Source organism: Suillus clintonianus, assembly GCF_016758775.1.
Source record: "Suillus clintonianus strain FC179 chromosome Unknown DEU56scaffold_107, whole genome shotgun sequence".
In the NCBI taxonomy this organism is placed as follows: domain Eukaryota; kingdom Fungi; phylum Basidiomycota; class Agaricomycetes; order Boletales; family Suillaceae; genus Suillus; species Suillus clintonianus.
The window spans coordinates 44359-60799 of NW_024539331.1; the positions used below are offsets into that span (position 1 = coordinate 44359).

The window sequence follows — 16441 nt, forward strand, 5'->3', positions numbered from 1 at the left end:
TCCCATCTTTGCTTCCGTTTTCACCCCCCAAATCGATGTTCCGCAAGAATATGATTTCTGCGTCGATGTAGGTCGGTATTTCCTCAAACTGCCCACCAAAATACAAATACGGCAGGAAATCATCGGATTATTACTACATACTACAGTGCCACTCTGGATCCGGAGTTGTATCACCGGCGGCGAACGCGAATATTTGGATTGGCTGTAGATATCCGGATTGGCACGCATATGCATATTCGCTGGCTCAATAATTTAAATGAGGTACAAAAGGGTAGGATGCTAGGGGGCGGAGTGATAAGTACCTGCTACCTTAAATTTCGTTAAAACAGCCGTATATGCGCATGCGCATATAAGGTGAGTTCTCGTGGAAACCCTCTATTCGACTTTTAATGTTTTGAATTAGAGAAGCCATGTACAGCTAGCAACCCACGGTCGTCGGCTGGGACATCCTGCGCTGATCGATGTTTTCCACCTTGCAGCCTTAAGCTTATCGGGTACACAGGAAATAGATACTATGTAGACAGTACTAGTATCAGAAATCTATGTACGTACATCAATCATCCTCGTCTTCTCCAAGTACATGCACTGCCGCCGACCTCCCTGCCTCCCTTGGTAATGGCGCATACCACTTACTCGCATCGCTCGGGCCCGACAGCTCAATATCCCCAGCCGAAAAAATAACACTAGGCTGCTGCGCAGACGACGCATTCCGCCCAGACGTGGAGTAAAGGTGCAGCAAGAACACAGTAAGGAGGTAGAACAGGAATGCAATGCTGTGAGAAGAACTAAGTCGACAAGGATTGATGTGAACTCGCGAAGGGTCCCCACCTGTACATAAACAGCACATATGTGACGTGATCCATTCCTGCTTCGTGGACAGCTTCGAGCTCCTCATCGGTGGCGGACATGAACAGCAACCTGAATATACGTCAAGGGACTAATCTTGATTGTGGTATAATGGTAACATACCCAGAAGCAACTAGCAACTGGTAAACAATGCGATAAGTGATGTCACAACGATCGTCAAGGAATGAATACTAACAAACGGTGACAAGTGCCTGAATGTCCGCGCAGCATTTGTTTTCCTGGCAACACGGGTATCATTTGGCACAGGAGGTGCCAATGTGTGTTCTGAATCGTTATCATCCAGTGGAGGTGCCTCCGATCGTGGTGAAGGCGGTAGCGGTATAAAACAAACCTCGATGATACGCGCTAAACCAGCGAGCATCAGCGAGTATCCGAACATGGAGTGAACCTGACAACACAACCAACATCAGCACAAACTCGCGAATAACGAGTATTTGCAACGTGTCGTGATGCTTACCTTCGTGGACAACATCAGAGCCTGAGCGTGGTCTGACATAGCCCATCCTGTTAATATTATGCTAAACGTTCATCAGACCGTCGACCAGTACAAGCGAGTGAATGACAAGACGAACATCACGCCAGGTACTACATTTCGCTACGTGCATAGATGAACTTGGAAATCCACTAAAAAGGATTGGGCACATACCTGATTATTCCGAGACAAGAAGATGCCAAGACCACCTCCTGCCCACCAGAGCACACCAAGAACCCTACATGGGGATGGTCGATCACTCGACCAATACAATTCTCAGAACAGACATACGTATGCTGCATATCTTTCACACTCCATTCGCCACCGTGATGCTCAGTAAACGTATTGACCATGCCCTGTCAGAACCTCAGCTCAAACACACTGTAAGCACATGGTACGCGTACCCAAAGCATGATCACCCATGAATCCCACCATTCCGGACTGCGGCCGCTGCGGCGCACCCAGTTGTCACCGACAACAAGTAAGAGTGCCATGATGACACCATAGCCAATGAATCCACTTCCCTGTAGACTCTGATGAGCACTATCCGAAAGGGGTCATATACGTGGACCTACCATAATATAGTGCGCGGCACATTGGCCGGCTCCCACCTCCCCACAGAACCCCCTCAACGTGATGACGCCAAACAAGCCCTGAACCCAACCAAGAACAGGCCATACACGTCCCAGGATACCATGAGCGCGCACAGCGTACGGCCGTACGGTACGTTCATGGATATGAAGCTTTAGATAGATTCCAAGACCCAGCTGGGCGAGAACAGGGACCAAGATCCATGAGCCAAGATGTGAGTGAATAGAAGAAGGGAACTGTCGACCGCCATGGGCATGGCCAAGCACTATGCCGCCGAAAGTTAGGGCAAATGCAAGGCTCTGTACGTAACTCAGAATGAATTCAGGCGAGGGGGGAAAATGATACGTACTTGTACGGGAACATGCCATTTACTTCGTGTGAGTCCGAGTACCATGCCTATGGGGAATATGATACCCCAGACGATAGCTTGGAGGGCGATGTGTATCCAGAGGATGGCATCGACTGGGGCATGTAGTTGTTCTTCTGTGAGGTCTGCTCCATGATGTTCGTGAGCGAGTACTGGCGTTGTCCAAGTCAAGACGAGAGAAAGTAGTAGAGGTGTCCCTAAGAACAAGTTGCTCGCCATCATGAACGACAGCGACGTCAGCCGAGAACCAGCTGCTATAGCTAATTAGATCGGGCAAATAGTGTGCTTATAAAACGTGACAGAGCACAAACGACGTGTCAAACTATTGCGTAATGCATACATTTGGCATATCGGCAACTCGACATCGAGGGATTAATATTCCTGGGTAATTACATAGGAAAAAAGGATTTGACTATTTATTATACGCTCATGGTCCGACTATCAGCACCACGGGGTAATCCTTCCTCTTAAGACGCAGAAAGGTGGTAGTCACAAGCTGTAAACCCCAAGCTGGTTGCGAAGCAGTGGGATGAATGTGAAGAGCAACAAATCTCCCCTTCGGATCCACGGATCTCAACCGCAAACGATTGTCTATGCACTAACAAACTCAACAAAGCGCTCAGTCCACGAAAATAACTGGAGCTGCGTCTAGAGCACCAAACGAAACACCACCCGCGTGAGCTCAAACCAACGAAAAACACGACCAGACTAAACGCACATATTGATACCAGTTCTCATCGTCCGAAAAGTAAGGCAATGCATTCGGTGCTGCGTCCAACGGCACTTTGTATCGCTGTAAGACCATAATTGTCACAGCGAATCTGCATCCGAAACGCATGGAAAACATACGTGAGGAACGATAGTACGCGTCTGCCTGAGCTTGAGCTTTGTCTTGTGTAAGACGTCCTCCAGCTTTTGTTGCTTCAAAAACTGAGCAAAGGCCTTTGAATTGTCATACACGGTGTTCAAATTGTCCCCGACTTGGAAAAGTCCTATATGCAGGTCCCCTAAGACGTCCATAAGATACTACCTTTCTGGTGCAGCAAATGACTTACGTGGATCTGATATCCGAGAATCGGGTCCAAGACCTGGAAACTAGATACACGAAACTTATCAGCAATCCTATTGACGCGAAGAGTGCATTATACACGCACCCTTCCTTTCTCTACTAGAGCGCGAAAGATCTTTGGCGACTCAATACGCCCAGCAGCAAATGCCCTGCCATTTGGTTGAACGATCGCCCAGTTCATGAAATACCCAACTATAGCCGCGGTCCGACTTTTTTTCAGTAACGGACCCCAATGCGTCAGCACATCTCGAATTCCGAGGTAATTGACATCAAGGATATTAGACACGTCGATGCGATCGAAGCGGACAGACGATGGGATCCCGAAACTGGAGAAGTCGTCCTCGCGAATCAGACGAGAGAGATTACTCGCGTCAGTAGTTACTACGCGGAATGAGATCCGAAATTTGCGGAGATGCCGAGCAAACGTCCGCAGTTGGTGAGAGAGGAAAAAATAAAGACACCCATAGATGTCCTCGGGTTGCGCGCCATTGGCTGTCCCCGCATCTAGAACCTGGCCAACGCTACAACACCTATAAAAACGAGGCTCAAGGCACATGATTAGATTCTACTCACTCCCATCCTGCGAGGGGGTCTGCGAAGTCCGTCTGCAACCATTTCCCATCAGGCGAGAAGAGGGATGCGTTCGGGACGTTGAAATGGGCGTTCATAGCCCCGAAAGGAAGGACAATACCGAACCGGCGAAACTCTTGGAATGCGAGACGATGGGATGGCTTGAGCCTTGCAAATATCCGATCTCGAAAATCGCCCCTGCATGGTACATTCCTCACGCGATCGTACTCGTTTTGTGCACTTGCCATGGAGAGAGTTGAATGCAACCCAAAATCACGTAAAAGTTGCTTAAGCGATTCTGGAATCAAACAGTCCAGGGATGAACATGGACCCAAAGGTTGGTGATCCTCTAGGTTTGTGCCCATCCTCATCAGCAATGAGGCAATGATTGTCATGATGGTGGTGCTGTACTCCACAGGCATGAAAACCGAGTACCAGAAGTGAAGAGCGATGTCAACAGCCATCGTTTCGTCATGGACTGTTCCCAGTATAAGCAGGATCACAATGTTGCGAGCGACAACTGGTAGGCAGAAGTCGTTAACCAACACTTGCAGATGACCTGAATAGTCCTCAGGGAGGGCATTGATCGTCTGCACAGCGTGCCTAAGATCACCAGAGGCTGCGGCAGAGAACTGGTCAATTGGTGACACGATTACAGAGAACAAACACAAACCAGCTAGTGCAATTGAGAAATCCTGGCTCGCGTCTTTTTCGTTTTTCGCTAGGTTGATCAAGTCCATCGCGGGCATGTTCCCCCATCTGCAGTACGCGCAAACCACAAGTTAGCACCGATCATGCATGATTAACAGAGTGGCTGACAGACTCAGCCCAGAGTCGAATTCAACGATATGCGCTGCCACACTTTCTTCAGACAAAGCCGCAGGAAGGCGCTTCTCGACGATCCAAGCCGGTTTCCAATCATCGGACTTGAGATGATTCTTGCAGTCTAGAGCTGAAGTGTAAGACTAAGATAGGGACGCGGTAATTCCACGTACCACACTTGTGAATGCGCCAATGATTTTTTTGACACTCCTAAGCATCAAGTATTGAGGAGTTAGGTATGAACTGGCAGCACACGTGACATACTTTGGAACAGTAAGATACTAACTTGCATGCACTGCATGCCTTGGTGCCTTGCTTTGGGCAGGCCTTAAACTGTGCCACCTGCACGTTGGCACAGGGTAGCACATCTAGCGGTGGAAAATCGGGCTTCAACGTGTCGCGCAAGTTCTCGAAAACCTGCTCTGGGTTTGAAGTATCGATTTCGTCTGGCAGAATAGGTTCACCCGAGTCCGAGGGGTCTAGAGGCAGGTCAAGGGGTATGAGGCTCAATGTTTGAGCAGGCTTGTCCTGAAAGTAGGCGGTCATTGCGTTAACAAGCTCTTTTTGATTGGAAGATGGCAGGTGGAACAAACAGCCTGAAGCGTTGGTATCATATACAGGCCAGAGAGATGCAATGCAGGCCCAGAATCATCGATTGTATGTCCTAATAAACAGATCAGGGTGGATACGCAGGCTCACAGATCCTTTGTATTTTCAGTACATTGCTGTATGTGTGCCCACAGGGGGCACTTGCACAATCGAAGATGCAGGACAGTGTACCCCCCACCCCAACAGGACAGTGATTCGATTCGAAAAAAGATATGTTGCCCACGCACTAGTACGATATGGAGGATCACATTTTCAATTTTTGATTCGCCTCTGCATGCTCAGATCTGAGGGAGGAGCTTCCGCGAATGATTAATGGAAGGAAGAACTAGTAGTGGCACTGTCTTCCTTCGAGATGGTGGAGCGTGCGTGGAAGCAGACTTTTTGTTACAGCATCAACAACGTACAGAAACTGCACAATATAAAAACTTTTCCTGGGACATGGTCTGGTGCATCTAAACTTGAAGTCAAACGGATGAGACCGTACCTTGCTGCTCCTCTCGATTATCGTCTTTGTACGTTCTTCTTACATGTAAGTATGGCGCGGAGTTGAGCATGTGCAGGCTTTGCATGAGATCGATCTGATCTGTCGCAATACGTTAGGTTCGTCGTGTTCGAGACTCGAGTTGTGATAGTATAAACGTCGAAGACACTCTGTAATGGATTTTTGGTAAGTAAAAGTACCGCGGGCAACGATGTTCGGGATTTACCTAAATTCCGCACTATGACTAAACCGTGACTCATCGAATGAAGGAGCTTCGAGTCCGAGGCAAATGCAGCACAACTGTGACCAGCTGGGATCTGGCTGAAATTCCTCTGAATCACTGATCATTAGCCCCAGCGGCAGTAATACATGGTCCCACGCGCGTCGGACGGTCCGTATATACCACGGATCTGATGCCAAGCACTCAACTTGAACTCCGCGACAAGTCCACCAGTTTGGTATAACCTGGCCTCCACCAGCACGGACAGGTACGGAATTTTGATCTGGTTGTCTCTGAGGATGTGGCAACTTAATATCAATATTTACAGAGACAAATATGTGACTGTACTAGTATGCGGGCACCTCGTTTAAAGGATGACCCAGGTATAAAAATAACACTAGATGGCTTGACTGACCTAGTGAACGCTGAAAGAAGCAGCATACATATGACACCGACAGCATATGACCCGCAATCGAGTGACGCTATGCTATATAGGCCGCCTACTAACTCAGATCAGCAGTGAGTTTATGTATATCGCACGACTATAAGGCGTTAGAACTATGCGACATCCGGAATGGTTTCCATCACCCCCAGACCCGTGACGAGATATACTGTGAGGATTTTCAGGGTTCTTTTCAAACTAAATGCGCTCCCAGAGTCACACCTGCATATCCCTGCCACGTCGGGCAGGACCACTGGACCAGTATAAAATGGACCGGCATAAAATGCGCTTCCCCTTGAAGCTGAAGCTGGTTTCGGGCCTTGTGATCGTATTCTCTCTCCCAGCCAATCGCCGACTCAGACTAATCAATGAGAAATATCCTGGCAGGCTTGGTGCTCTCGAGCACGCTTGTCGCCCGTGCGTGGGCGGGGCAACCAGCTCATATTTATGGTGTTAATTTGGGTTCATGGTAAGTGTTACTCTGCGTCTCCAACTGACTCTTTAACTTAAGTGGTAGCGCAGGTTAGTCCTAGAGCCATGGATGCTTCCTCAAGGTGATAAACTGACGAACCTCACAAATACGTGTTTACTGACTAAGTTTTGTTACAATTTAGAGTGGTTGGATATGGGCGGACAGTCATGTGCAGATTGTTCGACATGCATTGCAAGCGAGTCGTACGTTCCTATTCTATATGGTTTGTATATGAAACTCAATTTGACAATCCAGGGCATTTGCAAAGGCCTATCCCGACACAGTCGATACTACATTCGCTCAACACTGGGACACATGGTTTACAGAGAGCAATGTCGACACACTGAAGGCGGCTGGTATTAACACGGTCCGGGTTCCTGTAAGTCGATTCCAAGGCACACTGCGAACTTGACCAAGCTAACGTTGAATGATTTGATCTGCTTTGCCTTCTTTTAGCTGGGATATTGGATTGTGGAGGCTTTAGTCGATCGGTCACACGAATCATACCCTCGGGGCGGTCTTAAATATTTGGTGAGAGGCACTGTTGTCGTTCAATACTCTGATTAAACACAAGCATTTGTAACCAGCGCCGGGGCTTGAGCTGGTTGAAAGATGCTGGGATCCATGCGATTCTGGATCATCACGCATTACCCGGTGTTCAAGTGCCTGGGCAAATGTTCACTGGAAAGTAAGTTCCCATTTGTTTGCTATCTGTTCTGTATTGAGAGTGATTTTTACCAGTTGCACTACTGATGTTCAATTCTACGTGAGCCATTTCGCAGGAGGTGAAAGCAACAACCAGACTTACCTTACATACAGACTTCATACAACTACCACCGTGCACTGGTGTGGACAGCGGTCATGACTACGCTTTCTCACCTAGACCCTAATTTTGGAAGTGTCTTTGCGATCGAGGCAATCAATGAACCCATCATGAACGCGGCTCTAACACCCAACTATGGCACCTGTATGTTTCACTCATCATTCTTATATTTGTGCTCTCTTAACCCCTGAATCTTCATCCAGTCCAAAAGAACTTCGTCCAGACAATGCGTGCCGTCGAGCTCACACTCGGAATCCCTGTGCCGTCATCCAGTTTATCGGTATCGATATCGGCGTCCCTCTCAAACAACTTCACCGCTGCATTGAGCGCAACATCCTCGGCAACTGCCTTCACGGCGGAAGTTCAAGCGGCACTTGCAGATGCCATTCCGATTCTACAGGAGATTGGAGCAGAATACGATATGCAGACCATATTCGAAGCATCGTCCTTCAAGAAGTCCCGTAGTTCATTGGTGGCGAAGTGAGTTCAACACATGTTTCTGCTGGGATACTCTGACAGTGGCATGCAAAGCTTCATGGATGTGAACTGGCAGTACAACAACCCCTCTAACCCAGCTGACGTCGCGATTGGCCCCCAAGCATATGACAACCATTTGTATTACTCGTGAGCGCACAGTTTGGTATCAATATCAATTGTCATGATTTCTCAACTTTCGCTTTACAGGTTTGGTGTATGTCGTGTGTGCACAGGTTATTGCTTCGCGTTAACATTTTTATAGGGAGTCGCGGATGCCAATCCGACGGCCTACATGATCAGTATCTGCAGTGCGTTCTTCCTCGTTGATTGGGCAATGGCGTACTCATTTTTTTTTGGTAAAGATCTTACACGCATCCAGAGCGATGCAGCAGTTGGTAACTCCCCGCTCTGGTTCGGAGAGTGGGGTCTTCCGACGCAGTTCAATGCCACGGACGCGTTCCTTTACCAGTGGGCTGACGCACAAAAGTTGGCCTATAGTAAGGGTGCTGGATGGATTGTACGTGTCCCATAGCGCTTGACCAAGACGTTACTCAAGGAAGAATACTTTAGTTCTGGAACTTCAAAACCGAGATATCGACCCTCACCAACGGGAATGCTCTTGCAAGGCAATGGTCAGTCAATGCGCATTCTAGGGTACTGTACGAATGACCTGACGGCTGTCTAGGTCATACCTTGAGGGGTTGGAACTCGGATTCTTGACCCAGGACCCCGCGGCGCTCCATGATCCGAACGTGTGCGTTCCATACTTGAACGGCACCTCGAACAGCACCAGTTCATGATGTGCGTCTTCCGGTAACTTATCTACTAAGTAAGCGATGGCGCAGAGCGTACCCTATATCGATTCCTGCTACATTTTATATACCACTCCTTTATTCCACGTTCATTTTTCATTCCTTTTCTCATTAATATTCTATTAAGCATGACGGTGATATGAGGTTCATTCCATAGAATGATACATACCCGTTCATCACGCGCTCTTTTTATCACACATTCTTTTTAGACACGACGGTAATCTCAGAGAAGTTGTTCATAGTATACTTGATATACAGCCGATTTCGTTTTCAAAACGAAGGGAGCACCTAGCCACCATATGGTCTTATGGGAAGGAAGAGCAAAGGAAGAGTGTCGTTAACTTCGGGTTTACCGTTTGGAAGCGATACATGTCTAAAACAGGAGATGCAGGGGTACCGGTACCCGGTTTATCATAAGCTCTTTCCTTGACTCTTTCGACAGTTACCACTCTATGCCAGTTTCGTAATGTTCACTTCTCTGACCGTTCCCATACATGTTGCATACATCAAAGCTCTTGGAAATGTTGGTTGTTCGACTCTTACTCGGCGAACTGATCTCTAAGCCTTCAAGCAGAGCCAAGATGAACTGTCCTATCACCTCTCGGCTCACCTAAGGATGAACGCGGTGTACTGGGGTTTGACTGCACTCTGTGTCATGGGACACAAGGATGCGTTGGATCGCGATGAGATGATAGATTTCGTTATGAGCTGCTGGGACGAAGAGGCAGGTTTGTTCCGACCAAGAGATCTATGCCATCTCGAGCTTACAATCCGCAGGCGCATTTAGTGCTCATCCTGACCATGACGCGCACCTGCTTTCTACTCTCAGCGCAATACAAATTTTGGTGACGCAGAACGCGCTCGATAGAGTCGATGTCGACCGCGTTGTGAAATGTGCTGTGATAGTCTCTTGTCGAATGGGTTGACATTGCTGATATGGCGTAGTCATCTTGTCTTTGCAGCAGCCTTCTGGAATATTTGCGGGCGACGCTTTTGGCGAGACTGATACACGCTTTTTGTATTGTGCCGTCAATGCTCTCTCGCTTCTCGGAAGGCTTGATGAATTGGACGTCGAGAAAACTGTTGCGTATATCAGGAGTTGCAGAAATTTCGATGGTGGATTTGGAGCCGTTGCGGGCGCGGAAAGTCACGCTGCGCAAGGTGAGCATTCTAACACACATATACTTCGAATCGCTGGAGCGCCACAGTATTCGTTTGTGTTGCGGCACTCGCTATTCTGGACAGATTGGATGAGGTCGATCAGCCGACCCTTTGTTGGTGGTTATCAGAGCGACAACTACCGTGTGGAGGGCTTAACGGGCGCCCTGAGAAGCTGGAAGATGTGAGTTTCCCAACAAGTGCATGCCCTGCGGGTTCCTGATTCTCGGTTTACAGGTTTGCTACAGCTTCTTTGTGCTATCCGCTCTTTCTATCCTTGGCAAGCTCACATGGATAGACTCGAGTAAACTTGAGGCCTATATTCTCTCTGCGCAAGACACCGAGTCAGGAGGGATTGCCGACCGCCCGGGCGATATGCCTGATGTCTTCCACACACATTTTGGCTTGGCCGGTGCGTAAGATGGTCCGATCTTAGAAACGATCTCACATTCATATTTTCCCCAGGCCTGTCATTATTGGGATACCCAGGACTAGTGGACCTTGACCCAGTGTACTGCATGCCTGCCGGCATCATTGAAAATATGGGTCTCAGGAAGGAGTGGAAGGCTTTACAGAGAAGGACTTCGTGATTTGCGGTTGCATTATGGCTACATATGTCGAGAATTTTACTGGAAGAAGTGACCAGGCTGATTCAGAAATTAGAATTGGCACAATGTTTTCCTGTAGTGCGCGTATTTATAGGCAAGGTGGTAGCGCTGGAAGGCTGTTCTCGCTGTCGCATCGCTTTCAGTAGCTGAGTGGGTCCTTAGCGCTAACCCACTCATGCACCCGTGTCTGCACCTCGAAGAAATTCTACAGGAGATCTTCAAAAGTGCTGACTATAGGTCGTTGACGATTCTCGCAAGGACATGTCGATTGTTTTACGAGCCCGCGCTGAATGACATCTATTCAGATCTCCCAGGGCTCCAGCCATTAATTGAGCGCTTGCCCCGCGATCTGTGGTCAACGAGGTCCGGTACATTGGTGAATGTTCACATGAAGATTCTGAGAACTCTTCTCACTAGCTATGGTGTCTAGGTTGTTAGGGGTCCCTTGCGCCCTGAGGATTGGGAAATATTTGCAAGCTATTCTCGCCGGGTTCGTAGCATACGGCTTAGATGGTTCGCGAGCGATGTCGGGCTTTATCGCGCCCTTTCGTCCCCCCCTGATCCCTCATTCCTCCTACCCAACCTTCGTACATTGACTTGGCACTGTCTCAGCGCCCGCTCTGCTGGACTTGATGTCATGATCGCTTTCATGGGTCTGCTCCTCGGCCACAACCCCGCGGAAGCGCAGCTTATCGTATCTGAACATGCTCTTGCTGCATTCTCCGATCTTGGATGCACATCGCTTAAGAAGCTAGTCATCCAAAATCACAAAGTTGCTATCAGTCCAAATGTCACAGAAGATGCGATATGCAAACTTTCTGCTTTGAGATCACTCACATGCGGGGAGGTTTCAATCAGAGCTCTTCATCACTTGGCGCAATTTCCGTTGTTGAGCCGCTTGTCAATTGGACTTGGAGACGATATCCCATCCGCATTCACCTTTTCAAGATCGCCATTTTGCAAACTTCGCTATTTGACAATCAATACTAAAACCGTCGGTCCTTGCCTCTCTATGCTTAAGGCGACCAACTGGAACATACGCTGTTTCCACCATCGGATGGATGCGGGGTATGATCCTGCTGGACGCAAGGCGCTTCTGGATTTGCTTCCCTTGCAGCTACCGCACAAGTCACTGAAGTGCATTTCCCTGCACACCAACGCCGCCCCGCATGAAGACGACGACCTTATCACAAATCCCTTATCATTAAAACCGCTTTTTAGCTTCAAGAATCTGTTGATACTGGAGCTCAGCGGAGCTATCCTCCCAGGACTGGATAACGACGGGCTGCAAAAGCTCACTGTTGCGTGGCCGCAGCTGCGAGTCCTCATACTGCAGCAGAAAGCAGGGCCTTATCATATTCCACAAGTAGATCTGACTGGGCTTGTTCTACTGCTGGAACATTGCCCTGATCTATATCAGCTCGCACTTTCTGTGAATGCAATCATTGACACCAAGGCACCTCCCGCACCTCCAATGAGCAGCATCAGCAATAAGCTCATCACCTCCATCAACTTTTGCAATTCGCCCATTACGAGAACAGCCGAAGTTGCAGCGTTTCTCTCTGCTATCGTGCCCAACCTCCGGGAAGCGTTATCTTGGACAGGAGAGGTGGTGTGCCCTGGTGGGAGCGTTCCCGACTATCGAAGACGGTGGGGAGATGTAGCAGAGTTGGTCTGTGTATTTGCAGAGGTGCGGAAGCAGGAAAGGGAATCATGCGCGCACTCAAGAGAGAAGTAGTGCGTAAGTGATATCCTTGCGGACCATTGCTGCGATTTCATGGCCCAGACAGTGCATTCTTGGGTTCTATCCCTGGGTGCGGCTCTGGGCATCTGGTCTAGGCGGGCAGAACTGTATTTCTAATCAAATATGTAGCGCGAGACTTTCTTCACACAAATGTTGTTGTTTTTTTCGAGGGCTTTTGTACGTTTTTTCAGTACTCTAGGCACACATTTTGTGCAAATCCCCTGGGGCCTATAGGCATATAGCTATGTATACATACCGAGAGTACTTGTGGACTTCAAACAAGGCGCATCTGAATCTTTGAAACATACTGTTCGTTGGTCTTAGAACTGAACTTGGCAAAGTTTCATTAAATTTAATTTTTGGCTTGGAAGGTTATCGAAGGGACGAGAAACTGATTAGGTAGTGTAGTCACACGTGGCGTCCATCTCAGCAGGACGCGCGTCGCCTCTTCACCAGTACAAAAGCTATCCTTACCCATTAACGCTGTCAACTCTCTCCTTGCTAGACAATCATAATGGCTGACCCCAGCGGTGCTGCACCACAACCAGGTCCTAATGACACTTCTACCGCAATTCTGCGGCCAAAGAAATCGTATGTTGCACCAGAGATCTCCCATGACACACATCTGACATCTACAGGCCAAATCGTCTCATTGTCGACGAGGCTACTTCAGATGACAACTCAGGTATGTCTGCTTCGAACGCTGCTGATGACCTATCTAATCTTCCGTGAACAGTTGCAACTTTGAACCCTGCCACCATGGAGATTCTGCAACTCTTCCGGGGTGACACTATCATCGTGAGGTATGCATCGCGACCTCTTTTCGCATCGAATTGTTCTAAACAACGTGGGATGCAGGGGAAAGAAACGTCGCGACACCGTGCTCATTTGCCTGAGCTCTGATGACGTCGAGGAAGGTCGCATTCAGGTGAACAAGGTCGCCCGGAATAACTTGCGCGTGAAACTTGGCGATGTTGTCAATGTCCATCAATGTTTAGACATAAAATACGGCAAGCGGATACACGTCCTGCCGTTCGACGATTCCATCGAAGGTCTTAGTGGTAACATCTTTGATGTCTACCTCAAACCCTACTTCCTTGAAGGTATGTACACACTAGTCGATGAATATGGTCAAGATACTTATTCCGCCTAGCATACCGACCAGTCCGCAAGGGTGACACATTCCTTGTTCGTGGCGGCATGCGGACAGTAGAATTCAAAGTCATCGAGACTGATCCCGCCGAATTCTGTATAGTGGCCCAGGACACTGTCATCCATACAGGTTTGTTCGTTTATGTTCCTGCCCATCACGTCCGCTGAACATATCACAGAGGGTGACCCCGTCAAGCGCGAAGACGAGGAATCAAACCTCGCAGATGTCGGTTATGACGATATCGGTGGCTGTCGAAAGCAGATGGCCCAGATCCGCGAACTTGTCGAGTTGCCATTACGTCACCCACAACTCTTCAAGTCCATCGGTATCAAGCCGCCTCGTGGTATTCTGATGTTCGGTCCTCCTGGTACCGGAAAGACGTTAATGGCTCGTGCGGTAGCCAACGAGACCGGCGCGTTCTTTTTCTTGATCAACGGCCCGGAGATCATGAGCAAGATGGCTGGTGAGAGTGAAAGCAACTTGCGGAAAGCATTCGAAGAGGCCGAGAAAAACTCGCCTGCTATCATCTTCATTGATGAGATTGACTCCATCGCTCCTAAGCGTGAAAAGGTATGTGAGGCTGAGTATCTGTCATGCCTTCTCTGACAACATGATAGACGAACGGTGAAGTCGAGCGTCGCGTTGTATCGCAACTGCTCACTCTCATGGACGGTTTGAAGGCTCGGTCCAATGTTGTTGTCATGGCTGCTACCAACCGGCCGAACTCCATTGACCCTGCCCTCCGTCGCTTTGGTCGTTTCGACCGTGAAGTCGACATCGGTATTCCAGACCCCACTGGCCGTCTGGAGATTCTTCGCATACACACGAAGAACATGAAGTTGGGTGATGACGTCGATCTTGAGCAGGTAAAGAAACTCTAGACCAGTGTATTATGCCACTCTGACACTTCTATTCAGATTGCCGCTGATACACACGGCTATGTTGGTTCCGATGTAGCCTCTCTTTGCTCAGAAGCTGCTATGCAGCAGATCCGTGAAAAGATGGATCTCATTGATCTCGACGAGGACACGATTGACGCCGAAGTGTTGGACTCCCTTGGTGTCACTATGGATAACTTCCGCTTTGCCCTCGGTGTCTCCAACCCATCTGCACTTCGCGAGACTGCCGTCGAAGTGCCCACTGTTACCTGGGACGACATTGGTGGTCTCGACAAAGTCAAACTCGAGCTCCAGGAGACGGTGCAATACCCTGTCGAGCATCCCGAGAAGTTCCTCAAATACGGTATGTCACCGTCGAAGGGTGTCTTGTTCTACGGCCCTCCGGGGACGGGTAAGACTCTCCTCGCGAAAGCCATTGCCAACGAATGTCAAGCCAACTTCATCAGCATCAAGGGGCCCGAGCTGCTCACGATGTGGTTCGGTGAATCCGAAGCCAATGTTCGTGATGTATTCGACAAGGCCCGCGCTGCCGCTCCTTGTGTCATGTTCTTCGATGAGCTTGACTCCATCGCCAAGGCACGTGGTGGCTCATCAGGTGATGCAGGAGGTGCAGGGGACCGCGTACTTAATCAAATATTGACGGAGATGGACGGTATGAACGCCAAGAAGAACGTCTTCATCATCGGCGCCACGAACCGTCCTGATCAGATCGACCCTGCCCTACTTCGTCCTGGACGTCTCGACCAGCTCATTTACATCCCTTTGCCCGACGAAGTCTCTCGCTTGGCTATTCTGAAGGCAGCCCTGAAGAAGTCCCCCCTTGCCCAAGACGTGGATCTCGCATTCTTGGCGAAGCAGACCCATGGATTCTCTGGTGCTGATCTCACTGAGATCTGCCAGCGCGCCGCAAAGTTGGCCATTCGCGAAAGCATCGAGTCTGATATTAGGAGACAGCGCGAGCAGAAGGAGAAGGAGGATACCGAGGATGCCAAGATGGAGGAGGATGAGGAAGACCCTGTTCCTGAGATTACAAAAGAGCACTTCGAGGAGGCGATGAAGTATGCTCGTCGGTCGGTGTCAGACCAAGACATCAGGCGGTACGAGATGTTCTCCCAGGTATGATATTTCATCAGACGTACATCAATACTTGGCTAATGTTGATCTTTCTCCTCTAAAGAACCTGCAACAATCACGTGGATTCGGTAACAACTTCCGATTCCCAGAGGGTGCACCCTCTGCTGGCGGTGCCTCATCGGCGCCCGCTGGCAATGCTGGTTTCACGGATGACTCGCAGGATGATGACTTGTACGCGTAGGGATCGTTTCGCATGTCCGTTGTCAGTAAATCATAGATTGCGCATCAAACCACTTTGTACATTATGAAACCGGAGTATTAATATTTGAAGCCTTGGACTTCTGTACTGTAGGTCGGCTTCTGTGTCGATGAGAAAACAAGGATTATTATAAATATCGTCAGACGTCATTTCTTGGTAAGTGCTGGGAAGCCGAGTAACCATTAACCATTACTCGCCTCTTTACTGAGAAACGAGATCCCGACGCCTGAGCACCATCTGCATGGCAATAAAACACGAACACCCAATTGCTCCCATAATCTGCAGCGCCTTAGTATTGTTGACGAGCAAGATACGATACACGCTCACCCCATTAAAAACTGCGCCGCGCCACCAGATGTAATCACCTGTTAACAGTGCTCCTGAAATCGGCGGGCCTATTCGTACCCTTTGATTTAGCAAAGGTGAGCATTATTCTTGGAGTATCTATATAC

At 49.0% G+C, this 16441-nt stretch overlaps 6 protein-coding genes across 6 annotated transcripts; 4 read left to right on the top strand and 2 right to left on the bottom strand.

Moving 5' to 3' along the window:
• Window positions 1-393: 393 nt before the first annotated feature.
• Window positions 394-2608, bottom strand: DEU56DRAFT_48278 (uncharacterized protein). The gene is made up of 11 exons (XM_041346437.1): window positions 2280-2608; window positions 1915-2229; window positions 1744-1863; window positions 1631-1695; window positions 1514-1577; window positions 1440-1462; window positions 1325-1385; window positions 1043-1255; window positions 970-986; window positions 829-918; window positions 394-773 (listed from the first exon to the last, which is right to left on the bottom strand). The coding sequence occupies exons 1-11, from the start codon at window positions 2517-2519 to the stop codon at window positions 554-556; spliced, it is 1428 nt and encodes a 475-aa protein (XP_041203630.1). The 5' UTR covers window positions 2520-2608; the 3' UTR covers window positions 394-553.
• A 220-nt stretch (window positions 2609-2828) lies between these two features.
• Window positions 2829-5491, bottom strand: DEU56DRAFT_48468 (uncharacterized protein). The gene is made up of 10 exons (XM_041346450.1): window positions 5023-5491; window positions 4932-4968; window positions 4756-4882; window positions 4610-4695; window positions 3940-4555; window positions 3452-3887; window positions 3353-3392; window positions 3147-3304; window positions 3016-3090; window positions 2829-2945 (listed from the first exon to the last, which is right to left on the bottom strand). Exons 1-10 carry the CDS (start codon window positions 5302-5304, stop codon window positions 2889-2891), a joined length of 1914 nt encoding a protein of 637 aa, XP_041203631.1. The 5' UTR covers window positions 5305-5491; the 3' UTR covers window positions 2829-2888.
• Window positions 5492-6694: 1203 nt separating this feature from the next.
• Window positions 6695-9527, top strand: DEU56DRAFT_48328 (glycoside hydrolase family 5 protein). The gene is made up of 15 exons (XM_041346441.1): window positions 6695-6979; window positions 7033-7064; window positions 7125-7185; window positions 7238-7361; window positions 7439-7513; window positions 7570-7670; window positions 7724-7748; window positions 7802-7949; window positions 8009-8285; window positions 8337-8429; window positions 8490-8496; window positions 8545-8590; window positions 8645-8799; window positions 8853-8914; window positions 8968-9527. The coding sequence occupies exons 1-15, from the start codon at window positions 6879-6881 to the stop codon at window positions 9080-9082; spliced, it is 1422 nt and encodes a 473-aa protein (XP_041203632.1). The 5' UTR covers window positions 6695-6878; the 3' UTR covers window positions 9083-9527.
• On the top strand, window positions 9490-11315 carry DEU56DRAFT_829496 (rab geranylgeranyltransferase). Its single transcript, XM_041354485.1, has 8 exons — window positions 9490-9617; window positions 9669-9822; window positions 9872-9988; window positions 10040-10255; window positions 10303-10436; window positions 10490-10664; window positions 10718-11236; window positions 11291-11315. Exons 1-7 carry the CDS (start codon window positions 9561-9563, stop codon window positions 10840-10842), a joined length of 978 nt encoding a protein of 325 aa, XP_041203633.1. The 5' UTR covers window positions 9490-9560; the 3' UTR covers window positions 10843-11236; window positions 11291-11315.
• Window positions 10912-12986, top strand: DEU56DRAFT_48387 (uncharacterized protein). Its single transcript, XM_041346449.1, has 3 exons — window positions 10912-11236; window positions 11291-12913; window positions 12976-12986. The coding sequence occupies exons 1-2, from the start codon at window positions 11036-11038 to the stop codon at window positions 12596-12598; spliced, it is 1509 nt and encodes a 502-aa protein (XP_041203634.1). The 5' UTR covers window positions 10912-11035; the 3' UTR covers window positions 12599-12913; window positions 12976-12986.
• Window positions 12987-13021: 35 nt separating this feature from the next.
• DEU56DRAFT_829504 (P-loop containing nucleoside triphosphate hydrolase protein) lies at window positions 13022-16070 on the top strand. The gene is made up of 9 exons (XM_041354486.1): window positions 13022-13195; window positions 13243-13289; window positions 13341-13407; window positions 13463-13707; window positions 13758-13886; window positions 13936-14327; window positions 14375-14623; window positions 14675-15772; window positions 15834-16070. Exons 1-9 carry the CDS (start codon window positions 13119-13121, stop codon window positions 15969-15971), a joined length of 2442 nt encoding a protein of 813 aa, XP_041203635.1. The 5' UTR covers window positions 13022-13118; the 3' UTR covers window positions 15972-16070.
• Window positions 16071-16441: the final 371 nt, after the last annotated feature.

Excerpts from the sequence above, each read along its gene's own strand:
- DEU56DRAFT_48468 (XM_041346450.1), bottom strand. The coding sequence starts at position 5,304 with ATGACCGCCTACTTTCAGGACAAGCCTGCTCAAACATTGAGCCTCATA. Across the intron at positions 4,696-4,755 it reads TTCGACTCTGGGCTGAGTCT|ATGGGGGAACATGCCCGCGA; the intron begins GTCAGCCACTCT and ends CGCGTACTGCAG. Across the intron at positions 3,393-3,451 it reads CTCTAGTAGAGAAAGGAAGG|TTTCCAGGTCTTGGACCCGA; the intron begins GTGCGTGTATAA and ends TCGTGTATCTAG.
- DEU56DRAFT_48387 (XM_041346449.1), top strand. The coding sequence starts at position 11,036 with ATGCACCCGTGTCTGCACCTCGAAGAAATTCTACAGGAGATCTTCAAA. Across the intron at positions 11,237-11,290 it reads CAACGAGGTCCGGTACATTG|GTTGTTAGGGGTCCCTTGCG; the intron begins GTGAATGTTCAC and ends TATGGTGTCTAG.
- DEU56DRAFT_48278 (XM_041346437.1), bottom strand. The coding sequence starts at position 2,519 with ATGATGGCGAGCAACTTGTTCTTAGGGACACCTCTACTACTTTCTCTC. Across the intron at positions 1,386-1,439 it reads AATGTAGTACCTGGCGTGAT|CATAATATTAACAGGATGGG; the intron begins GTTCGTCTTGTC and ends ATGAACGTTTAG. Across the intron at positions 774-828 it reads TATGTGCTGTTTATGTACAG|CATTGCATTCCTGTTCTACC; the intron begins GTGGGGACCCTT and ends TTCTTCTCACAG.
- DEU56DRAFT_48328 (XM_041346441.1), top strand. The coding sequence starts at position 6,879 with ATGAGAAATATCCTGGCAGGCTTGGTGCTCTCGAGCACGCTTGTCGCC. Across the intron at positions 6,980-7,032 it reads GGTGTTAATTTGGGTTCATG|GTTAGTCCTAGAGCCATGGA; the intron begins GTAAGTGTTACT and ends GTGGTAGCGCAG. Across the intron at positions 8,286-8,336 it reads CGTAGTTCATTGGTGGCGAA|CTTCATGGATGTGAACTGGC; the intron begins GTGAGTTCAACA and ends TGGCATGCAAAG.
- DEU56DRAFT_829504 (XM_041354486.1), top strand. The coding sequence starts at position 13,119 with ATGGCTGACCCCAGCGGTGCTGCACCACAACCAGGTCCTAATGACACT. Across the intron at positions 13,408-13,462 it reads GGTGACACTATCATCGTGAG|GGGAAAGAAACGTCGCGACA; the intron begins GTATGCATCGCG and ends CGTGGGATGCAG. Across the intron at positions 14,624-14,674 it reads ATGACGTCGATCTTGAGCAG|ATTGCCGCTGATACACACGG; the intron begins GTAAAGAAACTC and ends ACTTCTATTCAG.
- DEU56DRAFT_829496 (XM_041354485.1), top strand. The coding sequence starts at position 9,561 with ATGTTCACTTCTCTGACCGTTCCCATACATGTTGCATACATCAAAGCT. Across the intron at positions 10,256-10,302 it reads GGAAAGTCACGCTGCGCAAG|TATTCGTTTGTGTTGCGGCA; the intron begins GTGAGCATTCTA and ends GGAGCGCCACAG. Across the intron at positions 10,437-10,489 it reads GCCCTGAGAAGCTGGAAGAT|GTTTGCTACAGCTTCTTTGT; the intron begins GTGAGTTTCCCA and ends CTCGGTTTACAG.